This window comes from Sinohyriopsis cumingii, chromosome 2 (assembly GCF_028554795.1).
Source record: "Sinohyriopsis cumingii isolate HCF-2022 chromosome 2, ASM2855479v2, whole genome shotgun sequence".
Classification (NCBI taxonomy): Eukaryota; Metazoa; Mollusca; class Bivalvia; order Unionida; family Unionidae; genus Sinohyriopsis; species Sinohyriopsis cumingii.
Genome location: NC_142962.1, coordinates 5688112 through 5709808, shown reverse-complemented (window position 1 = coordinate 5709808; position 21697 = coordinate 5688112). Strand labels below are relative to the sequence as shown.

Here is a 21697-nt window from a genome sequence, read left to right as displayed (position 1 = left end):
TTGCAAAAAAGACAATTTCGCCACCCAAAAGTAAAAGTTCGTCACCTAAAAGTAAAAGTTCGTCACCTAAAGATGAAGGTTCACCGCCTAAAAGTGATAGTCCTGAATCATTTTCCTTTGATCCTCACCACTCTCCTCTTCTCTCTCCTACATTATATCCAAGGGAACCTTCTGCATTCCCCTCCTGGCGACCTCCACCTCTGGAACCAACAGCGTCAAACTACAGGGGTCCCACTGAAAAACCATTAAGATGGGGAATTGACCCCGGGGAGGGTAAAACACTTAGGGGCGGTACTCCTTCACCTCCACCAGAATATTCACCACTGACGTCGTCGGGGACATCACCAGGGTCAGCAGAGGAGAAGAAATCTTCATCGCCGTCAGACGATTTATTCTACGTAACGCCATTGGAATCTCCAGAACAAAAAAAAACAGGAAGCGGATATTCAGTTTGTCCCGATAGTGTTGTCAATGATGTATCTCGCCTCGAAGTATTAATCGGAGGAAAGCGAGCCGGAAATAACTCCCGTGAGATAATCAACGAAGCATCAGATATTTGTCAGCGATTATTCCGTGGTGGTATCATCGATTCTCACATTTACAAGGAGTTTGTCGATGAACTCATTGATTAAATCAATACAATTGAAATAATATGATTATTCATAAACATCAGCGCAGACCTAATCAGGTCCGCATAGTAAACTCTAGATTGCCAGTATACAAATATATTCACGGTAATGGATTCGGCGATATCATTGGAAGTCTTGTCACGCGAGTAATACCTAAAATTGGACCAATGGTAAAACAACTAGGATTGAAAGCGATAGGAAAGATAGGTGAGACTGCTGTTTCTGGTATCGGTAATTTGGCTAGTAAAGGCTTCAACGCTATCAAAGATAAAATATTAAGTTTAGTACGTAAAAAGCAACCTGTTAAATTACCCATTACCAGCGAAATGCCACCTGAAGTCAGTAAGGCCATAAATGATGCGGCAAATAAAAAAATAAATGATCTAGCACAGGAAGCTGCTATAACAAATCTAGCGCAGGAAGTTGCTAATACAAATCTAGCGCAGAATGTTGCTAGGACAAATTTAGCAAATACAAGTTTTGTTTCAGGTAGTGGTCTTCGTTTTAGACGATATTATTAATAATAAATGTTCGCACAAGTGTCAAATGAAGTATTTGATATGGACGAGCCAGTAGGTAGGGACACATCAGTGCGAGATTTTCAGTATTTCTCGTACGATGTAGTTGAGCCAGATTCAAGAAATCGGAAGGAAATTCAAGTCCACGATACAACAAGATATTTTCTTCCATCTGAGGCGTATATCGAATTTGTTGGTAAAATTGTAAAGGCAGCTGATGGTACCAACTACGATGCGGATTTTGGTGTTGGGTTTGTCAATAATGGTATCATGGCATTATTCAAGAATGCCACTTACATGATTGATGGAAGAGAGATTGAATCAATTACGAACAACGTTGATATAGCAACGACTATCATAGGTCTAGCGAGATACTCGGATGATTTTACCAGATCAGCCGGTCCTAGTATGATGTTTGCCAAGGATAATTCCAACTACCCTGAACATTTACCATTTGATATTGGTAGACCGGTAACCGTTGCTGGCGCCGCCGCTGATATTCGTTCAGCGATGATTGCCCCCAATGGCAATTACAATCTTGGATTTGCCATAAGAAAAAATATGTTGAAGGGAGATGAACGAAAATTCTCCTGTGCAATTCCATTATCTCATATTTTTGGATTTTGCAGACATTTCAGAAAAGTTATTTACGGAGCGAAGCATACGATATCTTTCGTTCGAGATGCCAATGATGACAGAGCCATTTGGAGAGATCCTGGTGATCCTGGTAAAGTTGTCCTTGAAAAAATTACCTTGTGGATGCCAGCAATAACACCGTCGATGATCATAGAAGAAAAATTATTATCATTTATGAATCAAGGAGGAAAATCCATCATGTCTTGGTTGACAACAATGACTGACTCCTACGATATTAATATGGACGGAATATTTACTTGGCGAATTGCGTCACAGCAGGGCTCTTCCGCACCTAGACATATCTTTGTTGCTCTGCAAAGCATGATTAGAGACGATCAATTACATAGTAACATGATATTCGATCGATTAGATGCAACAAATGTATCGTTGAGAATAAATGGCCAACAGGAGCCATCCGAGGAAATAGCCATCGATTTTGAGAACAATTCGACGGCACGCGCGTATCATCGATTACTAAGTTTCATGGGCCGCGATCAAAATATTGATACCGGATTGCAAATATCACAGTTAGATTTTAATACTCTCTATCCCATCTATTACTTTTCCCTGGAACATCTCGATTTGGTAAAGCAGTCGGTTGTCGATATTCATTTCAAAGCCAGAATTAACACGGGAGGACCAGCAAGAGCAATCGCGGTTATTCTTAGTGATAGAACGATGATCCTGGAAGGCATCAGTGGTAGAATGAGAGTTATCGACGCACCCGTAGAAAACATGTAATAAATTCTAAATTTAGATTAAGTGATTATTAATATGCCATACGATCACGTCAGCGTAACTCTGACCCCCGGTCAGGTGAAAAAACTTCATGCAGCAACAACAGCGCGACACGGTTTAAGTTTAACCTTAAAAAGCAATCAACTTCACGGTGGACCTAACAAACTATCGTTAACTAAAAATCAACACGGACATTTCACCAGAGCCAGATCAGCAAATACTGGTATTCGCCTGAATCTCTCAATAGGAGCAATCAGAGATATGATCAAAGTAGGTGGTATTTTTCCTTTATTCGCCGCTATTCCAGGATTAATAGCTGCGGCGGCCCCCATGATTGCAAAAACAATAGGATTAGGTGCACTCGGTGGGATAAGTACCGCATTAGGAAAAAAGATCGTCGGAGGAAGATATCGCAAAAAAAAGGGAGGGATATTCCCTCTTCTCCCCCTTCTCACAAAATTGATGCAACCGCAACAAGGATCCGGCCTTTACCTAAGACGACCCCCGTACGGATCCGGTCTAAGTCGAGCCTACCAGCCTCAAATTTAGATTTAATAAGTGAAGCAAAAAAAAAGAAAATAAAATTTTTCAGAGGCGTATTTATGCGAGATCAACTACCAGATAAACCAAATCCCACCGAGACAGGAATAATAAATCTTGATAAAAATTCCGGCCCTGGCACTCACTGGGTTGCTTACGCGATTAATCCTCGCGAAATCATTTACTTCGACTCATATGGATTAGCACCACCAAACGAATTTATCAAATATGTGTCAAAACTAAAACTTCCGGTTTGGTATTCAACACTTCCAACACAAACATTAGCGGATCCACCAATATGCGGCCCGGAGTCAATTAATGTCCTTGATGCAATTTCAAAATCATCACGTCCTTTTCGCAAAATTTTATTTGAATATACCGTAGATAAATATCATGGTTGACATTTACGGTAGATCTCTCTTCAGAAAAGAAAAAAAGGGAGCAGTCGACATCGATACATCAAAGTTTGCAACCAAGAGTGATATTAACAATCTTTTATCACTGTCAGAAGTTGATCCTGGTGAAGTTGCTGTATTTCAAAATACAGAAGGGCGATTACAAACTAGCAACGTTAAAATAACTGATATAATCAAGCGAGACGAATACCGCGATCACATTAGTCAATTTACTCGCCAATCGGAGATGGTATTAAAATCTGTTGTTGATATCGCCGATATTATAGCAAAGTTACCCCTGAAGGCCGATAAAGCATTACACGACGATCTTCAGGACAGAATGACAAAAAGACTTAATAGGCTAAATAACGACCTTAAAAAACTTGACGATGTTTTAGATAAATTTAGCAAAAAATTTGACGAGAATATAAAAACATCCAGTGATACTTCCTTCGCATCAGATAAAAAAGCCGATCAAGCATCGCATGACGATCTCAGCGAGAAAATAAAAAAAATCAACGAGGAAATTACTAATATTCTTGCCGAAATTAACGAAGTAAATATCTCGATGAGTCAGAAAATCGATAAAACATCAATCGACGATCTCAACAAAAAAATAAAAAAAATCAACGAGGAAATTACTAATATTCTTGCCGAAATTAACGAAGTAAATATCTCGATGGGTCAGAAACCATCCATCGACGATCTCAACAAAAAAATCAACGAGGAAATTATTAAACTCGGTAATGTTGTTGTTCCCGAATTTACCAGGGGGATTAACGTGATGCAAGGACAAATAAAATCCATCAACGATGAAATTAACGTGGTACGTGAATTAGCGCGTCAAAAGGTCGATACATCAGTGTACGACGAAAAAATTCGAGATTTAAACACGAAACTTCTTGCTGCAACAGCAAAGATTGACCAATCCGTCGATAAAACTGGTTACGCCACTGACGTAAAACAATTAGGTAGGGAAATTATCGAAACAACCACAAAAATTAACAATATCAACACAAAAATATCGTCAATGAACCTTGGAAGATTATCGCGAATTTCGATACCAACGGAGGTAGAAACAAAAAATATTGTCTGCAATGTGCCATTTGTGTTTAAGACATACAATTATAATTGGGACCCTGAAAACGGTAGTATCGGATTTTATTTCACTGTGCCAATTACCGGCATATATCGAGTATATGTTATTTCCAAGATAAAATTCAGCGTGATAATGGAATATGGCATTAGAATTCATGAATTCCATCCTGGATTTTTTATTATTTCGCTAGAAAAAGATGTCGGTACATCATGCCATCTAGAACCGCCAGATAGAACCACCACAGGACCGGTGGATTATTTTGTAATTTTCGAATATTTATCGGGATTGGGAACAGTTGGTATTCCAGGATAAACATGGTAATCCCGTAATTGTTATCGTAGATTAATAAATGACCGCATCGGATTACCGCTACAATCAGGCGCGATCATGGCAGGATTCGTTGCGAAAACAACTTGACGATTATCAGATAAAAATAAATAAATACCAGCGCAAATTAGTTATCATTGATGTTGCAGTGTACGCGGTATCTGCTGTGGTCGCTGGTGCAGGAATAATTCTATCCGCGGTAACAATGATAGCGCCAATCGTAGCAACAATAATAATCTCGTCAACAACAACAATTGCCGGTGTTTTAAATATTATCGCAAAAAAGATATCCTCGTGCACAAGTGAAAAGTTATCTTCGTACAAAAGTAAACTAACTAAAATCAATGACGCATACTCGAAGTTATCATCGCTACTTTCTGAGAGTCTCAACGATGGTATTATATCCGATCTAGAATTTTCTTCAATGATTAGTATTTACTCGGAGATTGAACAAATGAATATTAATAATGTCCGAGCTAGCCCAGATCGTGACAAACACGACACCGCCAACAACAACGTTAATATCGCTAAGTTCAACGAAACCAGAGTTTAGCATTAATTTCTCAACACCAATCAGCGTCAACGAAATTGCATTAACACAATTGCGCGTCTACAATAGCTGGCCTAATGTTAGATCAAAATCATTCGGTAATTTGATGCCAAATAATTCACTTGTTTTTGCAAATAAAAATAAAACCGATGGAACACCCGATTGGATCGTCGTTGGTATACCAACCGGTAGTTACGAAATTGATCAGCTGAATAATGAGTTTACCACTAGAATATCAAATTTAACCGGCGATGCTACTCCGGGAATAAAAATATCTTCACATGATCCAACACTATCGTCAATGATAGAAGTGAAATCACCGTACGTGGTAGATATTTACCAATCATCGATTAGAAATATATTAGGTTGGCCCGAGGTCGCACCTCTGATAAAACCAAAGAAATCGGATGTTATTATTCCAGGTTGGTATGATGAAACCCTTCCAGAACTACCGGAACCAAAAAAGGAAGATTTTACAACCGACGAAGGATGGTATGGAGATATCAAACACAAGCCTCTGATCCACAGCGCCATCAATCTCATGAATAACCACAAAATTAACCTAGTAATATTCGCTTTCACTTTTATTAACGAAAGAATTCTCTCATGGCTGCCTCTTCCTAAAATCCCCTCAGATGTGAAAATCTTCGACGCTACCCACATTAACAGGATAATAGCCCCCATAGACGGTATCTTGGTAAGAAGAACCCTCGACGAGTTTATTCAAGAACACGAATTACAATTAAATTTATTGCGCGGATCATTTCATGAATGCATCCTAAATAAATCTGGTTCATGTAGCGAAATTATAAAGCACGTGAAGATTTTAAATCAACTTGCGAATGATATTGAATATTATCATGATATGTTTATTCGGGCGATAGTCGACGATATATCAATTGCCGACTATGTTCTCCCTATTAGCAAATTCGAGTTGATCAAGAACTCGGGTGAGAAACAAAAATTCATGAGAGTATTTGAATTAACCGAGGAAAAACTGCCAAATTTCAAATTTCCCAATTCTGATTTTGATGCGATGAGAAAATCCGTCACTGATACCATTGATGATTTATTTCCGAAATTACATGCCGCATGGACCAAAAAAATACATTCAGAATTGATTCTTAAACACAATAACGATCCTGACAAAGGTGGACGACATATATCGCCGGATATCGTTAATATAACGGAAGTTATCGCGATTTATCTTCACGCGGATGTTGTCGAGGGTAGTTACAATGTTGATGCGTCAGTGTCGAATCAAGCGAATCAGGGATTTGTATTGTATTCGTTTTCACCTAGCGCATCCCCCGGTTATTTGATAATTAAGGAACCAATGAATCCGTTTTACCTGCGATGTCATAATCGATTATTGACAAGAATAAATTTCAAACTAACGGATCAGAAAGGAAATTTACTTGATATACGAGGAGAAACTGTGAGTATCAATCTTTTGGTGAAATCATAGATTTTTAAATCGCAAGTGAGATTTTCCAAATCTATATCCCAGGAAAAAATGGGCGAAAAAAATAAATAAAATCCAGGGAAATTTTCAAAATTAATCTTTTTTTTTTGTTTTGCGGAGATATTCAATTATTCTTCGTCACTCTCCGAATCAAATATTATTGGTACATAGGAGAATTTGATCCACGAATCAGCATCATAAGAAAATGTTGCGTTGTATTTTCCTTCTGCCACTCGTTTTACTGAATGCGAGTCAATAACGAAATATTTTGCTGCTGCAGACATCGATGTAAACGCGATTTCCTCACCTGTTGCTTGATTCACTGATTTAACAGTCCTCGAATAATTAGGAAATCCACGGTTATTACCAAATCTTGAATTTTCACTCTGGGTTACCGCGCGCAGATTGGAAAGTTTATTGTTAAGTTTATTACCGTCAATGTGGTCGATAACAAGTCCGATCTCTATTGGTCCTTTGTAGCATTCGAACACAAATCTATGATTCGAATAACATTCTGTTCTTTCATTTCTTTTATGGACTGTAAATTTGAGATATCCCGAATTACAAATACTACCAACACGTTTCTTTGTTTTGATGTTTCTGACATTACCATCCTCAGATGCTTCGTAACCTTCGATGATGGGATGCGATTTATACTCGCATGTGATTTTCATTGTGGGAATCGCTGATTTCATTTCCATATATGATATTCTCTTTGTTTAAATCGAAATTTGCTTTGAAACGATTAATATAATCTTCTTCACAAGATATCACTGACGAGGATCTTTTTTCATAATATCTCCGTAACTCACGATATTTTTTCCCTCCACAGGAGAAACACAATCGAGTCCTTCCTCGAATGCCAACTTGGCAAACTAAACATCGCTGTGGTCCTTTGTTACCTCGTCGAATTTCGTATATATGAGCGCCACAATATTCACCTCTGCAGGATTTGTTACATGATTTTGTTGATCCAACTGTTATCCATTTGCATTGCATATTATAATTTAGATATTTGTCTAAAATATAATAATGGATTTATTTGATCTCGATGAGGCAGAATATATCATTCCTGAAGTTGATAGTGCGAAGAAGGAATTTTTTGATGATGGAGCGATTCATGTTTGGTCGACATGGAAAACTAACTTTGTTGATGCTACGATGAATTTGGAGCGAGCGAAAAAAATAATCGAACATATAAAAAACTCACACAAAGAAGAGAGATTTATTTTCGGAATAAAATTTATTGCACAAATGCCCGATGACATTTGGATTATTCGTGATAAACGAGATCCAGTACGTGGCGGTAAGAAAAATGTTGTTCTTGATAAAAATTCGAAACCAGGATTGTTATTAGGGATTGATGGTCCTTATTATGCTAGGGCGTATCCTTCTAGTGCTGTTGTCTATGGAATTTATCGGCTGAATAATAATCCTGATGTGAAAAACCTACCTACGATGAGGGAATCGCTGATAATAAATTGTGTAGCTGAGCGCGTCATCGAGCACATGAGGAATGCTCGTCGCGGATCTGGTCTGACTCAATTGAGATTGAATAAAATTAATTCATGGGCAAAGACAGTTGCTGATGGCGCATCAATCGATGATGTTGCTGCGTTAAGTAAGAAACTTAAATTTCCTATTACGGTTAAAACATTATCGGGTGAAATATTATATTCATCGCCGTATAATTCTCGAGGAACACCAATCGAAATTGTTGATCATAATTCACATGCGTGGAGTCAGTCGGTAATGATATTCCCGCGAGATCGTGTTGTTAAGTTTTATCCCGTGGAATCTGGGAAAGATAGTTCCGATGCAATGTTTAGATATATCAAACTATTAGCCAAGTCCGATCCAATATCGATTTGGTTATTTTCTAGCGAAGAAAGATACGATCAATTTATCTTACCACGCGGAGATATTTACCGAGATGAAATATTACACGAAGCGATGAAAAATATCGCGGAGAAGTATTCGTCAAATCCAGATCAGTTACTGACAAATTGCTTTACTGTTCCGTCTGTTGCTGCTCACGCTGCTAGAGAAAGAAATTCGTGGAAACCTACAAGAAATGAATTTCTCAATGATATTCAACTTAGCTGTATCGAATACGGCCATGGAGGATTATGGAATACCAAATACTATTTCGAAGATATGATTTCCGTTGATATGAGCGCATGCTATCCTGGAAGTTTCCTTGGGTATGGCGATTGTGCGGATTACTTTGCTAAATTCGGTCATCCTACTAACGAGATGACGAGAGTGGCAATTAACGGACCGTTACCCGATTTTGTAATGACAGGATTCGCTCATGTTACTTCATTCGAACTTGCTGAAAATTTGCATAAAATTTGTTATATTTGGTTTGGTCGGCATTTATCTCAGCGAAGATGGGTCCCTACGGTATTGTTGAGATTTATGTTGGATTCGTCGATGTTAATATCATTGACGGTAAGTGAAGCAATTATATCGTATAGAAAGCAGACCGAGGTGTGGTTACCCACGGATTGTGAGAACGCGAAAGATATTGGAAGAAAAATAATTGGTAAATTTACTCAAGGAGGATCAGTTGATCATAAACATCGCCACGCTAGGTTATTTATCAATGATGCCGAGATGGATTTTATTATTGCTGATACAGTATCGCGTGGAATATTTTGCAACAGAGAAAATATTATTATTGATGGAGAAAAGTTAGGTACAGTGATCACTTATCTTGATGGAGAATCAGCACAGTATACTCATTTAAGATCATCAATGCTCGCCTATGTGAGTATTAATTTGCTGTCAATGATAAATAAATTTTCTGATATCGCGGTAAGGGTTGCAACGGATTCATTTTATATCAATAAGAAATTTCAATGTAGATTGGAAAATTTAATCACTGATGGATCTTGGGGAACCTGGAGAATAAAAAACGAAGATATTCTAGATTATTGCGAGGACGCGGATGTGGAAGATTGCGATAAGTTTCATAAAGATAAATGTGATGAAATATCAACAGCAGTATCTGCGTTCGATCCGATTTCACGAAACAAATTCGTCTACATGAACGGTCCTGGCGGTAGTGGTAAAACAACACGAGCAATAAACTTATTTTCAAACTCTGATATGATCGTGTTGACTCCAACTCATAGATTAGCGCGAGAAATAAAACAACGTGGCGTTAATTCTTGTACGTATCACAGTTATTTCAAATATAGTGGTGGATTGTGGGATCCGGCTCGAATGGGAAACAAGTACGTTAATAAGATTATAATATTTGATGAAATTTGCACAGTAAATTTAGTTATACTAAAATCATTCCTAAGTTGGTTGGAAGAGAAAAACACCGCAGTAATAATGTGCGGCGATCACGGCCAACCTGATCCTATTGATGGTGAATCTCCTCACAGGTGGCTTAGAAATTTTGTGGATTATTATGAAGAGATTGATGCTGATTATAGATCTAATGATATTTTACTGACCGAGTTTAAAAAAATGATTCGGTTGCAACCTAATAAGTTTCAATGTGATGTGATGAGAAAAATAATTGATGAAACTCCGATGGATAATTTTCTAACTTTGTGGCGTCCAGATCATTTGATTGTTGCTAGCAGAAAAATTATTCGCGATACTATTCAGGAAATACTATTCAAACTTCATTGTGAGAAATTTCCAACATTGCAGGTGCCGTTGTGTTATAGGCCAACTGATATTAGGAAACAAAATATCAATGTTACTTTGCCATGTGGAGAAGAAAAAATAATGGTTTTAAATGATATTATTTTCGTTGATATTAATCTTGTCAATGATGCAATAAACGCAGAAAGATCGCCATGGAAACTCGGATACGCAGCAACGATACATTCATCACAGGGATTAACAGTAGATGGCCAGGTCTGGATCGTCGATGATAGAATTTCCTGGTCAAATTTAGTTTATCTGGCCGTGTCTCGAGTAAGAAAATTATCTCAGTTAGGTAGAATTAAATTTCACATTAACGACGATGGTGGTAATTGAGTATCTCTCGGTATTATTTGTAGTTCTTCTTTGGTAAATCCTCGTTGTGGTGCTAGTGAATCTAGAAAATAAATCGCTGGCTTTCCTGATGATCTTGTTACAGCTGATATTTTATGTGTCGTAACACTCCAGTTTGGATCAGTTGCTCTTTTTCTGCCACCCTCGGCTTCTCCTTCCTTATACAAATACCTTACAATAACGCTACCTAGCACAGGTGGAATAGTAGAATCTCGCTTTAGTGGTATTTTTGTCTTTGTAATTGCAATTGCGGGTTTCATTGATATTGTTCGTGTTACTTCGTTATTTAGCGCATTAATCACGTGAGGTAATCTTGTTACCCAATCGTGAGATCGTTTATCTTGAATAAATTCTCTCGCGTACTGATATCCGAATAATCGTTCTGCAAGAGTTTTATTGAATCTCTCAACGATAGCTTGATTGTGATGAACACCTACAATACCGCGACGGATTTTAACATTATTCTTTTTCATCAGTGAAGTAACCGCGCCAAGAAATTCTCGACCTGGATCAACCTGGAGAAGCTTCGGCCATGTTAACGGAGATCGTGAATAAATTTCGCTAAACGCCTTAGCAATATCTGTTGCTGTTTTATTCGATAACGGTTCCGCTTCCTTGTATCTGCTAGCAATATCAACAACCGTCAGAACATATTTGTATATAACTCCGTCAACGGTATCGTAAGGAAGAAACATAAGATCAGCCTGATGGACTTCATTAGGGACACTGACAGAGAAACTCGCATATGATATTTTCTTAGGCGGAGGAAGATAAATTTGCCAGACTGCTTGCCTCGATAGCCACGATTCAGCGACAGATTGCTTTACTTTTGCTGCCTTAGCAAGTTTGGCAATTGCTGATTTTCCTCGCCAAAATCCTCGCGGAGAATAATATATTTGCTCCATTATAAATTACCAGCACCTAGTACTAATTTACCTTTCATTGCTCCTTTTATCAACCAAGTTGCCAATTTCTCTTTGAAATTTTTATCAGGAATAGCATCTATTGCGTGAATTAATTTAATATCAGCGAGATGTCTTTGTTGTAAATCTCCGCTGCGATATGCAAGATCGTGATAGTAGCATGCGTTATCGATAGCGTTTACTGGATCCTCGCCAGGATTTGGCTGATCATTATCGTTAAGTCTTATATCTAGTCTTGTACCAGGTCCGCAGTAATTATATCCTGGTAGATGCTTCTCTCCGGGATATTTCGCCCAGGGAGCTCCAGGCAGATTTGTTAAGGAGGTAGCGATGTCTCCTCCGGTTCTTCTATCTTTTTTTTTACAAATCTAAACTTGATTGTCTTGCAAACTTCACATTCACCTTTGATTGCATTCCTGTTGTTGCGTGTAACGACTTCGATTGGATTTAGCGTAGCAGTTCGAGTGCGACACTTAACACAATATGAATCCATGTTATTCTAATAACATGAATGTAATTGATTTTTCAGCCACAAAAAAACGCGAGCAAGTAAAACATATCGAGGCATTACCAAATTCGATTAGAATGATAATCATTGGACCATCTGGTTCTGGAAAAACGCAATTGTTGCTAAATTTGATTATGCGATGGTTAAAATGGGACAAATTGTATTTGGTTGCGCCGTCTGTTGATGATCAGCGATGTTATCAGGTATTAAAAGAATTTAGCGATAATACTGAGGATGGCACGATAGAATTTATAACGGACATCAATGAAGCTCCATCAGTGGAAAGTTTAAACGGTGATGCTAATAATCTTGTTGTTTTCGATGATGTGATGCTGGATAAGCAAACTAACCCAGCTAGGATATTCTCGCGTGGCCGACATAAGAACACCGATGTGATTTACGTGACGCAGCGATATACGCAAATTCCAAAGGTAATTAGAGATAATTGTAATATTTTATCGGTATTTAACGGCGTTGATACTCACACGCTGAGGAATATCCATCAAACATGGTGCAACGGCGACATGGATATAAATAAGTTTAAAAATTTCTTCAGTCACGCTCAGGCAACACCACATGGTTTTGTCACGATTAATCTTCATGATCCTCGCAGTAGGTATCGAGTTGGTCTTGATCAAATTTACTCATAAAATTGCAACCCAAATTTGCAATCACAAACAAATTTTACAATACCCCCCCTAAATTTTGTTGTTTTTTTTTATGCCTGAAAATGCACTTTGGGTCGGATTTTCGCCGATTAATTTTCGTAGGAGGCTTTATTTCTGCTTTCTGAGGCTTCTACGGAGAAAGTTTGTGTGGGAGGCTTAAATTTATCTGAGCCACCTGGTCTGTACGACTTCCCTGCTGCTAAGTGTATGAATTCCTTCAGAAGTTTCTGGAAGCCACATTGTATGTCGAATATATAAATAATCGTATGGGGCTACAGGATGACTATCTTGGCCGATCTTGACCCTCGATCCTAAGGCGGTAGAACTATCGGTTGCATATTGTGTACTATTCACATTGCTATTGTGAGCTTCTGACAACACTTCTCTCAAAGGATGAGGCGACGCAGAACGTTGTCGTCGCTTGGCTTCTGGTTTTCCCATTTAAAGGTGTGAACATTTTATAACGGTAGATGATTCAGATTTGATTTTACAAACGCACACTCTCCTTATATATACATAGCCCATCTACCTAAGAGAAAACATTCATTCAGTGTTCAATATGTGAAGATATAAGAGCAACTCAAGATCACACCTTTGGTGATAGGTTAGAAAAGAGTTATTCGAAAATACACATACAACAAGACTTCTGAAGAAACGCAAGACTAATAATCTCAAGATAAAAGTGAAGACAGCTGTTGTGTCTGTCAGGAGAACGGAAAATGGGGTACATACTGTCCGAAACGTCGAACAAAAGGAACCGCTAATGCAGGAGAAAGCAGATCCCTATACAAAAGTAAAGATGATTATTATTCATGTCTAGAGAAAGGGTGATAGTATTCAGAGTGTCTCAAGATAGTGAAAAAGATAAAAAGGTGGAGCTTGCAGAGGCTGAAAAAGCTGAAGAAGAACCCGTTCTCATTGTTGTAGAGATATCTATATGTCTTCCTTCTGTTTCGTATTAAAATCACCAGACGCTGACAGTAATAGAGAAGGAAGTGAATATGGTTCTGGCAGATATTCTTACGATAACAAACCTCAATTACAGAAATCCAAATTAAAATCATTCTCCTCTCGAATAATACTCGCTGCAGCAGCAGTGCTCATAGTATAATTCTGAGTACAAGATATATCCATGGCATGCGCATCAGATCACAGCATCATCATTTCTCGCATTTTATAATATCCTCACACTGAACAGCCCATTCTGACATCCATTCTCAAGACAAGTCAAAATGTCGACAAACGCGAGGTCATCAAATATCCCTTCGAGCATGCTATTTGGTCTCGACTACTTGATTTATGCGATATGAGATATCACAAAGATCAGAGACATGTCAGTCTTGAAGAAAAGACTGTAAATTAAAAGGTTAGGGTGTCAGAAGTGAGTATTTGTCTACAGATTTGCTGTGCGAAGACGCTTGCAACAAAGAAGAATGAAGGGGTGCGACCAGTGTTACCCATGGTTGCTTAACAATTTCAACGGTCCTTTTCAAAAGCCCCCAAAATCTCAGAAACAGCGACGCTACTAAATTATTGGTCAATAAAATGATGTGTTTTTATGTATGTCTTTTGCATTTAAACTTAAACCCTATGGATATATTTGTATATGTGTGAACAGTCCTACCCTTGTGCATGATTGCAAATTTCACTTATTATTTAGACAGGCTAAGCTCAATCATGAACGATGCTAAGTCTTATTAAAATTGTCCCTGGTGGTCCAAGGTGCTTGTCTTTATAGATCAGTGACATCTCACCTCAGTCCACGTGGGTTCAAGTCTCGGCTTGGCCAACGTAGATACGTAAGAAATCTTGCCGGTAGTTTCTCTTACATTTCTGAATTCTTCCTCTACCAAATATACTGGTGGCCGGGAAAAGCCTTTCATGTGCAGAAAAATGGCGTTTAGCCTCACAAAACCAACCAAACCAATATGATTGCAGTTGTCTTCAATTCTTTTTACCATAGAAGGCTTAGCTTGGAAACAGCATTAGAGTATTTTACCCAGTTTAGGCAAGAGACATTTATGATGCAGGCAGCCATTAATAATATTACGTACGGAAGCGAAAAACAGTTAAAGTCAAGAACTTGTCATCATAGATAAAAATAACAATTGTATACTTGATAAACAAACCTATTAGCATATGCACAGATGTGTTGTAAGCACCACTGATTAGTTAAGCTTCATCTTTGGGGTGGGGTGGGGAGGGGTGTTAGGATAAATTTTTAATGTATTGTCTAAAGACTGGTTTTATAAAATAGTCACTGTGACCTCTTCCCAGTTCTATTAAATAAGGTAAATAATATAACGAATGTGTAGAATACATACATATTATTAAATAGTTTATGTCGAAAGACGTTCATGACACTTCATACGCGTGCACGAACGCAAACAAACTTAAGCTTGATCACATTATTTTGATTTTGTTCGTAAAAAACGCGCTTTATTTAAACAAACAGGTTCAGTGAAAATCAATAAACTCTTATTTAAGTCCTGGTTTACATTTTTAAAAATCACAGTGTAAAGATGGAAATCGTTGCATACGCTAACACTTCATATATCACTTTGGAAAATATGATATTCTACTTAATCGTGCTCTTTTATTTTGAAATCATCGACGGTAAAAAATTTATTTGATGTGATATTCTTCTTTCATTTTCGACTTGAAAAAAATGTTCGAAAAATTTGAATTCCACTCGTTACTCATTTGATAATTGCTGTTTTTAATGAGGGAGAGATACGTATGGGGGAGGAGCATTCGGGGAGGGGGATGGCATTACCAATATAGCCTATCGTTGCACAGAAAACAAATAGGCGCGGGGATGCCATTGTAAATAAGAGTTTATAAAACTTTTGTCATTGACTAGAAACTTTACGTACATTTGACACTGAGAGAACCACCGAAATAATAGGAAAACGTTAAAAAATAATTGATGTGTTAAATCTAATTAGATAAATCATAATGGTATTAAGTAATTACCGATATGCCGTCGGATACTGATCAGGTCCATATAATCATGATTTAAGTAAAATAAACGAAATAAGTATTTAGTGGTAAAATAAAAATCATTAAATAAAATCGCAGCAATGGAATCATAATTGCTATTCAAAAGGTACACAAAATGGTCTTAGTAACCGCCAAATTAACTGATACTGCCACTACTATGTGGTCTACTACTGTAGTCACTTTCCGATAAATTATAAATCGTAAATTTCAAACTATACTCCAACCCGGCTAACTTTTCTAATTTGGAAAAAAATATTGTTGATAATGGCTACATAGTGACAGAGTTCTCTGCCTTATAAAATCGTCCGGTAAGTATGATATAGATTCTTCTTTCTAACCCATTTTTACTATATGCCAGTTTCTCTAAATAGTGCATTGTGAAAACACGCTGCTTTATAGTTTTAAAATTCATAGTTAAGTAGTATTTTGACTGTTGACGCTTTGTCAGCATTACCAAAAACAACTAATGCAAAGAGCTAGTAGAAGATTTTTACCCCATGTTAACACGGACACACACAGACACAGACACACACAAAGACCAAGGTCCTGAGAGTTAGTCTTTGTTTTCAGACGGCAGGTTCATTGATCTCCAAAGACTTCGGATAAATTATTTACAATAAAGGGGAAAAAGTACCACCTGGAAAGAAACTATTATTTGTCTTATTTTGTACTCTGATATAATCCCATCCCTTGAGGTCGATTAGCATTCCTGAAATATCGTTCATATTATCAAATTGTCCACATTAATATCCAGCGTTTCATTAAATATCGTCAGCTATATAGAACTATTTTCATTACATTTCACAGGTGTGCACACACCACACAAACTCACTCGCCTTCGATTTGCAGGAACTACATTTAAAAAAAAAGAAATCCAGCGCTTTACAGTCAGCTTTTGTGAAACGTCGTGCACATTATCAGACCATCTTCATCAATATCCAGTATTTTATTCAATATCTTCGATGGATTGTCATGACATTTTCTATGCGAGCACATACGCACACAAACTCACGCACTCATGATATGCAGGATCGCGTTATTTCATTCTTGTTGAAAAGAAGTATAATGCTTTATTTAAAAAACGCACAATGCATAAGGCAATAAATTCTTGTTTACGTCCTTGATTAAATTATTTGAATTTTATCTAATATAGCCAGAGAAGGAAGCCATCGCAAATTTTAGCAAGCTTGATTACATTAGAAAATGTGATTTTTACTCCACCATGTGTTAGACTTTTAAGTCCCTGATGAAAATGATTTATTCTTTGAAGTGCCATTCTATTTTCCGTTTCGATATAGAACCAAACTTCCAGTAAACTTAGGCGATGGATGTCCAGAATAAAATGGGAAAGTGGAGGAAAGGGTTTCTGGCGCACAACTTTTCGGCATTCATTTTTGAAATGTTGTTTTCAATGAGAGAGAGAAATGTTACATCGACGCTCTTATCACAACGAGCATGATTTATCATAACGTTCATGATTTATCATAATGCTCATGATCATGCCCAATTGTTTCGTGACACTTTGCCAAAGATGAAGTCCTTTTTCCTAATCCTCCTCCCCGCATCGAATCTCCGGTAATGGTATTCGTTTTAGACATGAATCAATTTTGATTTGTATGAGAAATACACTCCACTCTTGTGGTGAAATCACTATCAATCGCCCAACTATATGCTGTGAACATATCCGTGCAATACTTGATCAAGTTAACTATGTTAGTTTTTTTTCGTCTCTTGAACACATCGTAGCGTATGAGGGGTGAAATTGAATTCTGGTAGGAGCCTCGGTAAACTTTTAGTTGTAGTTAGAGGCACAACCATCTAGGTGGCCAATTGCTCATAATACTAAACCAATGCTTCGAAGCTTGCATGTTGTACTGATGAAATGGTTTTAACACAGTAAGACACGATTGCAAAGACTAATCGCATACTAGTCTGTCCTATTATCTATAAATGTTCATTCTTATGTAAACAATTATAAACCATTCGATCAATTTCCACGAAACTTGTACTCTTGTCAACAAAGTGACATACTGCTGACTTACATTAGTTAAAGTTTCCGTTTTGAATATTGTTCAAGTTGCAATATCATAGGTTGTATAAAGATAAAGGATTTCAGACCATAGGTTAGTTTAGGTACTAATATATCTGAAACCAGCTATACAAGAAGGGTTTTTTCATTGGCTTATTCTGCTATTATATTCTCTTTTTCTACTGTTTAGCCTGTATAACACACCCTAAATATAGATGTCACTCTTGACGTGGTCGTTGTTATTCTTAGTTGGATTTGATTTTGATTTGGGATGGAGATCGGTGTTGACACAATCTTAGATACGGTTGTAGGAAATCTGCAGCAAATTAATTACTTTCACCTCCCTCTCTGCATGCAATATGGGGATGTAACAATCACTGTGTCCCTTTATACTCATTTATGTTGGTAAAATAATTTTTTTACTAGAGCATAATGCTATAATTCAAGATTTTTAGTTCCTTTTATTAAGTTAGTGAACCACGGAGTGTCTCGGTCTTGGGTACAGTGTGTCCTCTTTGGGATCAATGAGAAAAATTGGCGTAGTTGTAATGTCCCTATCAATTCAGAAGGTAACTTTCAACCAAAGCGATAAAAAGGTAAATATTTGTAAGGTGTTGTCGTTTACTGCGTCTTGTTTGGCCAATAAATTACATGAGAGAAGTACTACCATATTCTACCAAATGTAGGTCAGTGTAACTTATTATTTACGTCCAGTTGCAACGTTAAACTTTTGCATTTAGGTCCAATTTTCGGCACTCACGAAACATGATGATTGCATTCTAGGGGATTCTATCCTATGAACCAGTTGACGGTGACTGTGCTCGGGTTGTAACGCTCCATTTGCAACGTTCCGTGTTTGCTTCTTTTGCGCTTAGCATATACTAGGGTGTTCATTCATTGTGAATAACACACGGGGGGGGGGGGTAATAAAATCCAGTATTTTATATTAAAAATTGTTAGTATGCATCTACGCCCACATAAGATGTTTCAGCAACTGATACGTATTAACCCATATCGGTGCCAACAACACTCATCAATCTCCTTGTCATAGAATAAGTAGGAGTCATCTGATTCTTGTTTTTATTTCTTCGTAATGTTACAAACATTTTATACATTCACAAATATTTTATTATGTGTTTGGTACTGCTTATTGAAATCCACAATTGGAAACATACTCTCCCTAGTTAGTTACTGAAAAGTCGAAAATAGTACTTTTCAAAGAACCGACTCACAACTCTCTGCCTAAGGATTAAACAATAAATGTATGTAAACCACTACAAAATCAAGTTTAAGTGTTGAAATACTACCTTGTATTATACGTGCCACACGATTACAGTAAAATGAACATGCTTGCATGACATACAAGCTACGTTTGCTATTTGTTCTACTTTTATCCCCCTTGGTAAAAATCCAAAGAAATGGCAAAGAGGATAACTAAGAAGGAGAAGAAGCAGTTGGAGACCTGGATAGGACAGGGTCCAAAGACATTCCATTTGCTGTACAGTATTGAAAGAGATGGTTGCTCTGCAGAAACGTTCCATCAGCGGTGCGACAACCAGGGATGCACAGTCACAGTCGTTTACAACACGAGCAGCTCTGTATACGGGGGATTCACAACCAAGAGCTGGACAGCGACTAACAACTACGTATCCGATGATCGTGCTTTTCTATTCCAACTGAGATTCAATGGCCTGGAAAAATGTAACTCATTTCCCGTGAGCTCATCCTACACTGGGCACGCGATTTATGCTAAAGGAACATATGGCCCTACATTTGGTGGCGGTCATAATCTATATTTATTTAATGGCACAGTTCCAAAGAGCGGATCCAGTTTTTCTCTTAATGGATACACAAACTTTCCAGCTGCCTATTATTCGTGTAGTTTTACAGACAGTGATATTACCAATGGCCACATGAATGTATTTGAGATAGAGGTTTACAGAGTAATAGGTAAGACCTTCCCTCTTGTTATTCATTTAGGATTCTTTAGCTTTCTGCGCACCATAAAATTAATTTTCCTATAAATATTTCTAAAATAAATATACCACAATTTGTTTGCAAATTTTGAATTTCTTGAAAACAAGTGACATTGACTGTAATGTAATTTGTTATTGAAGAATAATTGCAGAAGGCGTTCAACACTATTTAATAAATACAAGACATCAGTACAGTTATGAAGGGGAGTAAAGACTGCCCTGAGAGTATTTTCCCATGGAACCTAAACCCTACTGAAATCATAACATAAACCAGCTGTTGGTGAATGTTAGTTCTGTGGAATATCTGATTACTTTTACTGTCAAGTGATATTTCAAAGCTAATTAGATTAAGGCTTACACTAAATTGGCGACAGCGACTACTACTTAAATTATATATTTTTTTCTGGAATTAGTTCTTTTTCTTCTGAATTTAACCTTGTTTTACATATTGTTTCCTTTCTTATTCTTTATAATTATATTGCTAAGCTGTAAACACATCTTATAAAGATCCACATATAAATTCTGGGCAGAAAAAAGTGTTCGAAAATGCTCTCATTTAGTACTAGTTTCAAAATACTCCGAAGAATACTTTCGCTGTGTAGACACAATTCAATTAAATATGCTTTATTTACTGTTCGGTGGTAAACATACGATACTTTACTATATTCTCACTTAGATTCCTTTTAAAATTAATGATAAAACTTAAATTTAGTTCATTATGCTAGTAAAGCTTCTTTCTTTTAGAATAGTTTCACTTCAGTGTTTCACTTTTAATTCATACGGTGTGAGGCGAATGCCATATAATTTGTATAATTGTTCGAAAACTATTTAATATTAATTGAGAGAATAACAACTAAATTCGTAGTTCCTTTATGAATAACGTAGAAAATTCGACAATGAATTGTCAAACGCTGTATGAACTCTGTATACTACTCTTTAATGCAACGTAGTTTGTGTATACTTGTGGAAAGTATTACATAGGTATTGCTCTTGTGTTTTTAAATGTATGACGATTCGTCAACCCTAGTCACATGATGTGATTTAGCAGGGTTGCGCATGAGACGATGACACAATTCGTCATTTAAACTAACAACTGGGCACAATCGGAGTCATTTATTCTGGAAGGTAAAACAACTTTGCGATCAAACTAGTAAGGCGAGCAGTCGCAAGGTGATATGACGGTAACGTGACGTTACTTTAACGTGATGTTTTATAGACATGCAACCTGAACTTGATGGGAATATAATGACATCTGAGGCAACCGATATTTACCGGCGAATATAAAATAGGTTAAACGTCTGATTTCAGCTAATGACCAACGAAATCATAAAAATGGAAATAATACGTATTTCGTCATACGCTTGGTTCCTTGATGTGTTTTAAACATCATTATGTATATTCCCAAAATATAAGGTTGCCTAAGTATTACGTTTGAATGTTTAAATGTGTGAACCTAAAGTGTGTCACATTCCCAAGTGCGATGAACTTCATCAACTTGACCGTTTTCTAAGGACTGGTAGACTTGTCTGGGACATATTTGATTCCGGAATGCGTGGTTAGCTTGATAACTATATACTATGCACGGTAACCATAGTGCAGTTTCAGAGTTTCCTTACTTTGCTCTAAGATCAACTCCAGTGCGTATGTAAATCTTTAAAGAATGCTATTCG

At 37.2% G+C, this 21697-nt stretch overlaps 1 protein-coding gene across 1 annotated transcript in view; it reads left to right on the top strand.

Moving 5' to 3' along the window:
* The window catches only part of LOC149804279 (interferon-induced protein 44-like), a 66464-nt gene that overhangs the window by 28389 nt on the left and 16378 nt on the right, over nt 1-21697 (top strand). Inside the window, exon 2 of the mRNA XM_089938348.1 lies at nt 19468-20001. Coding sequence (XP_089794474.1) covers nt 19470-20001 — 532 coding nt within the window. The 5' untranslated portion in view covers nt 19468-19469. The remainder of the gene's footprint in view (nt 1-19467; nt 20002-21697) is intronic.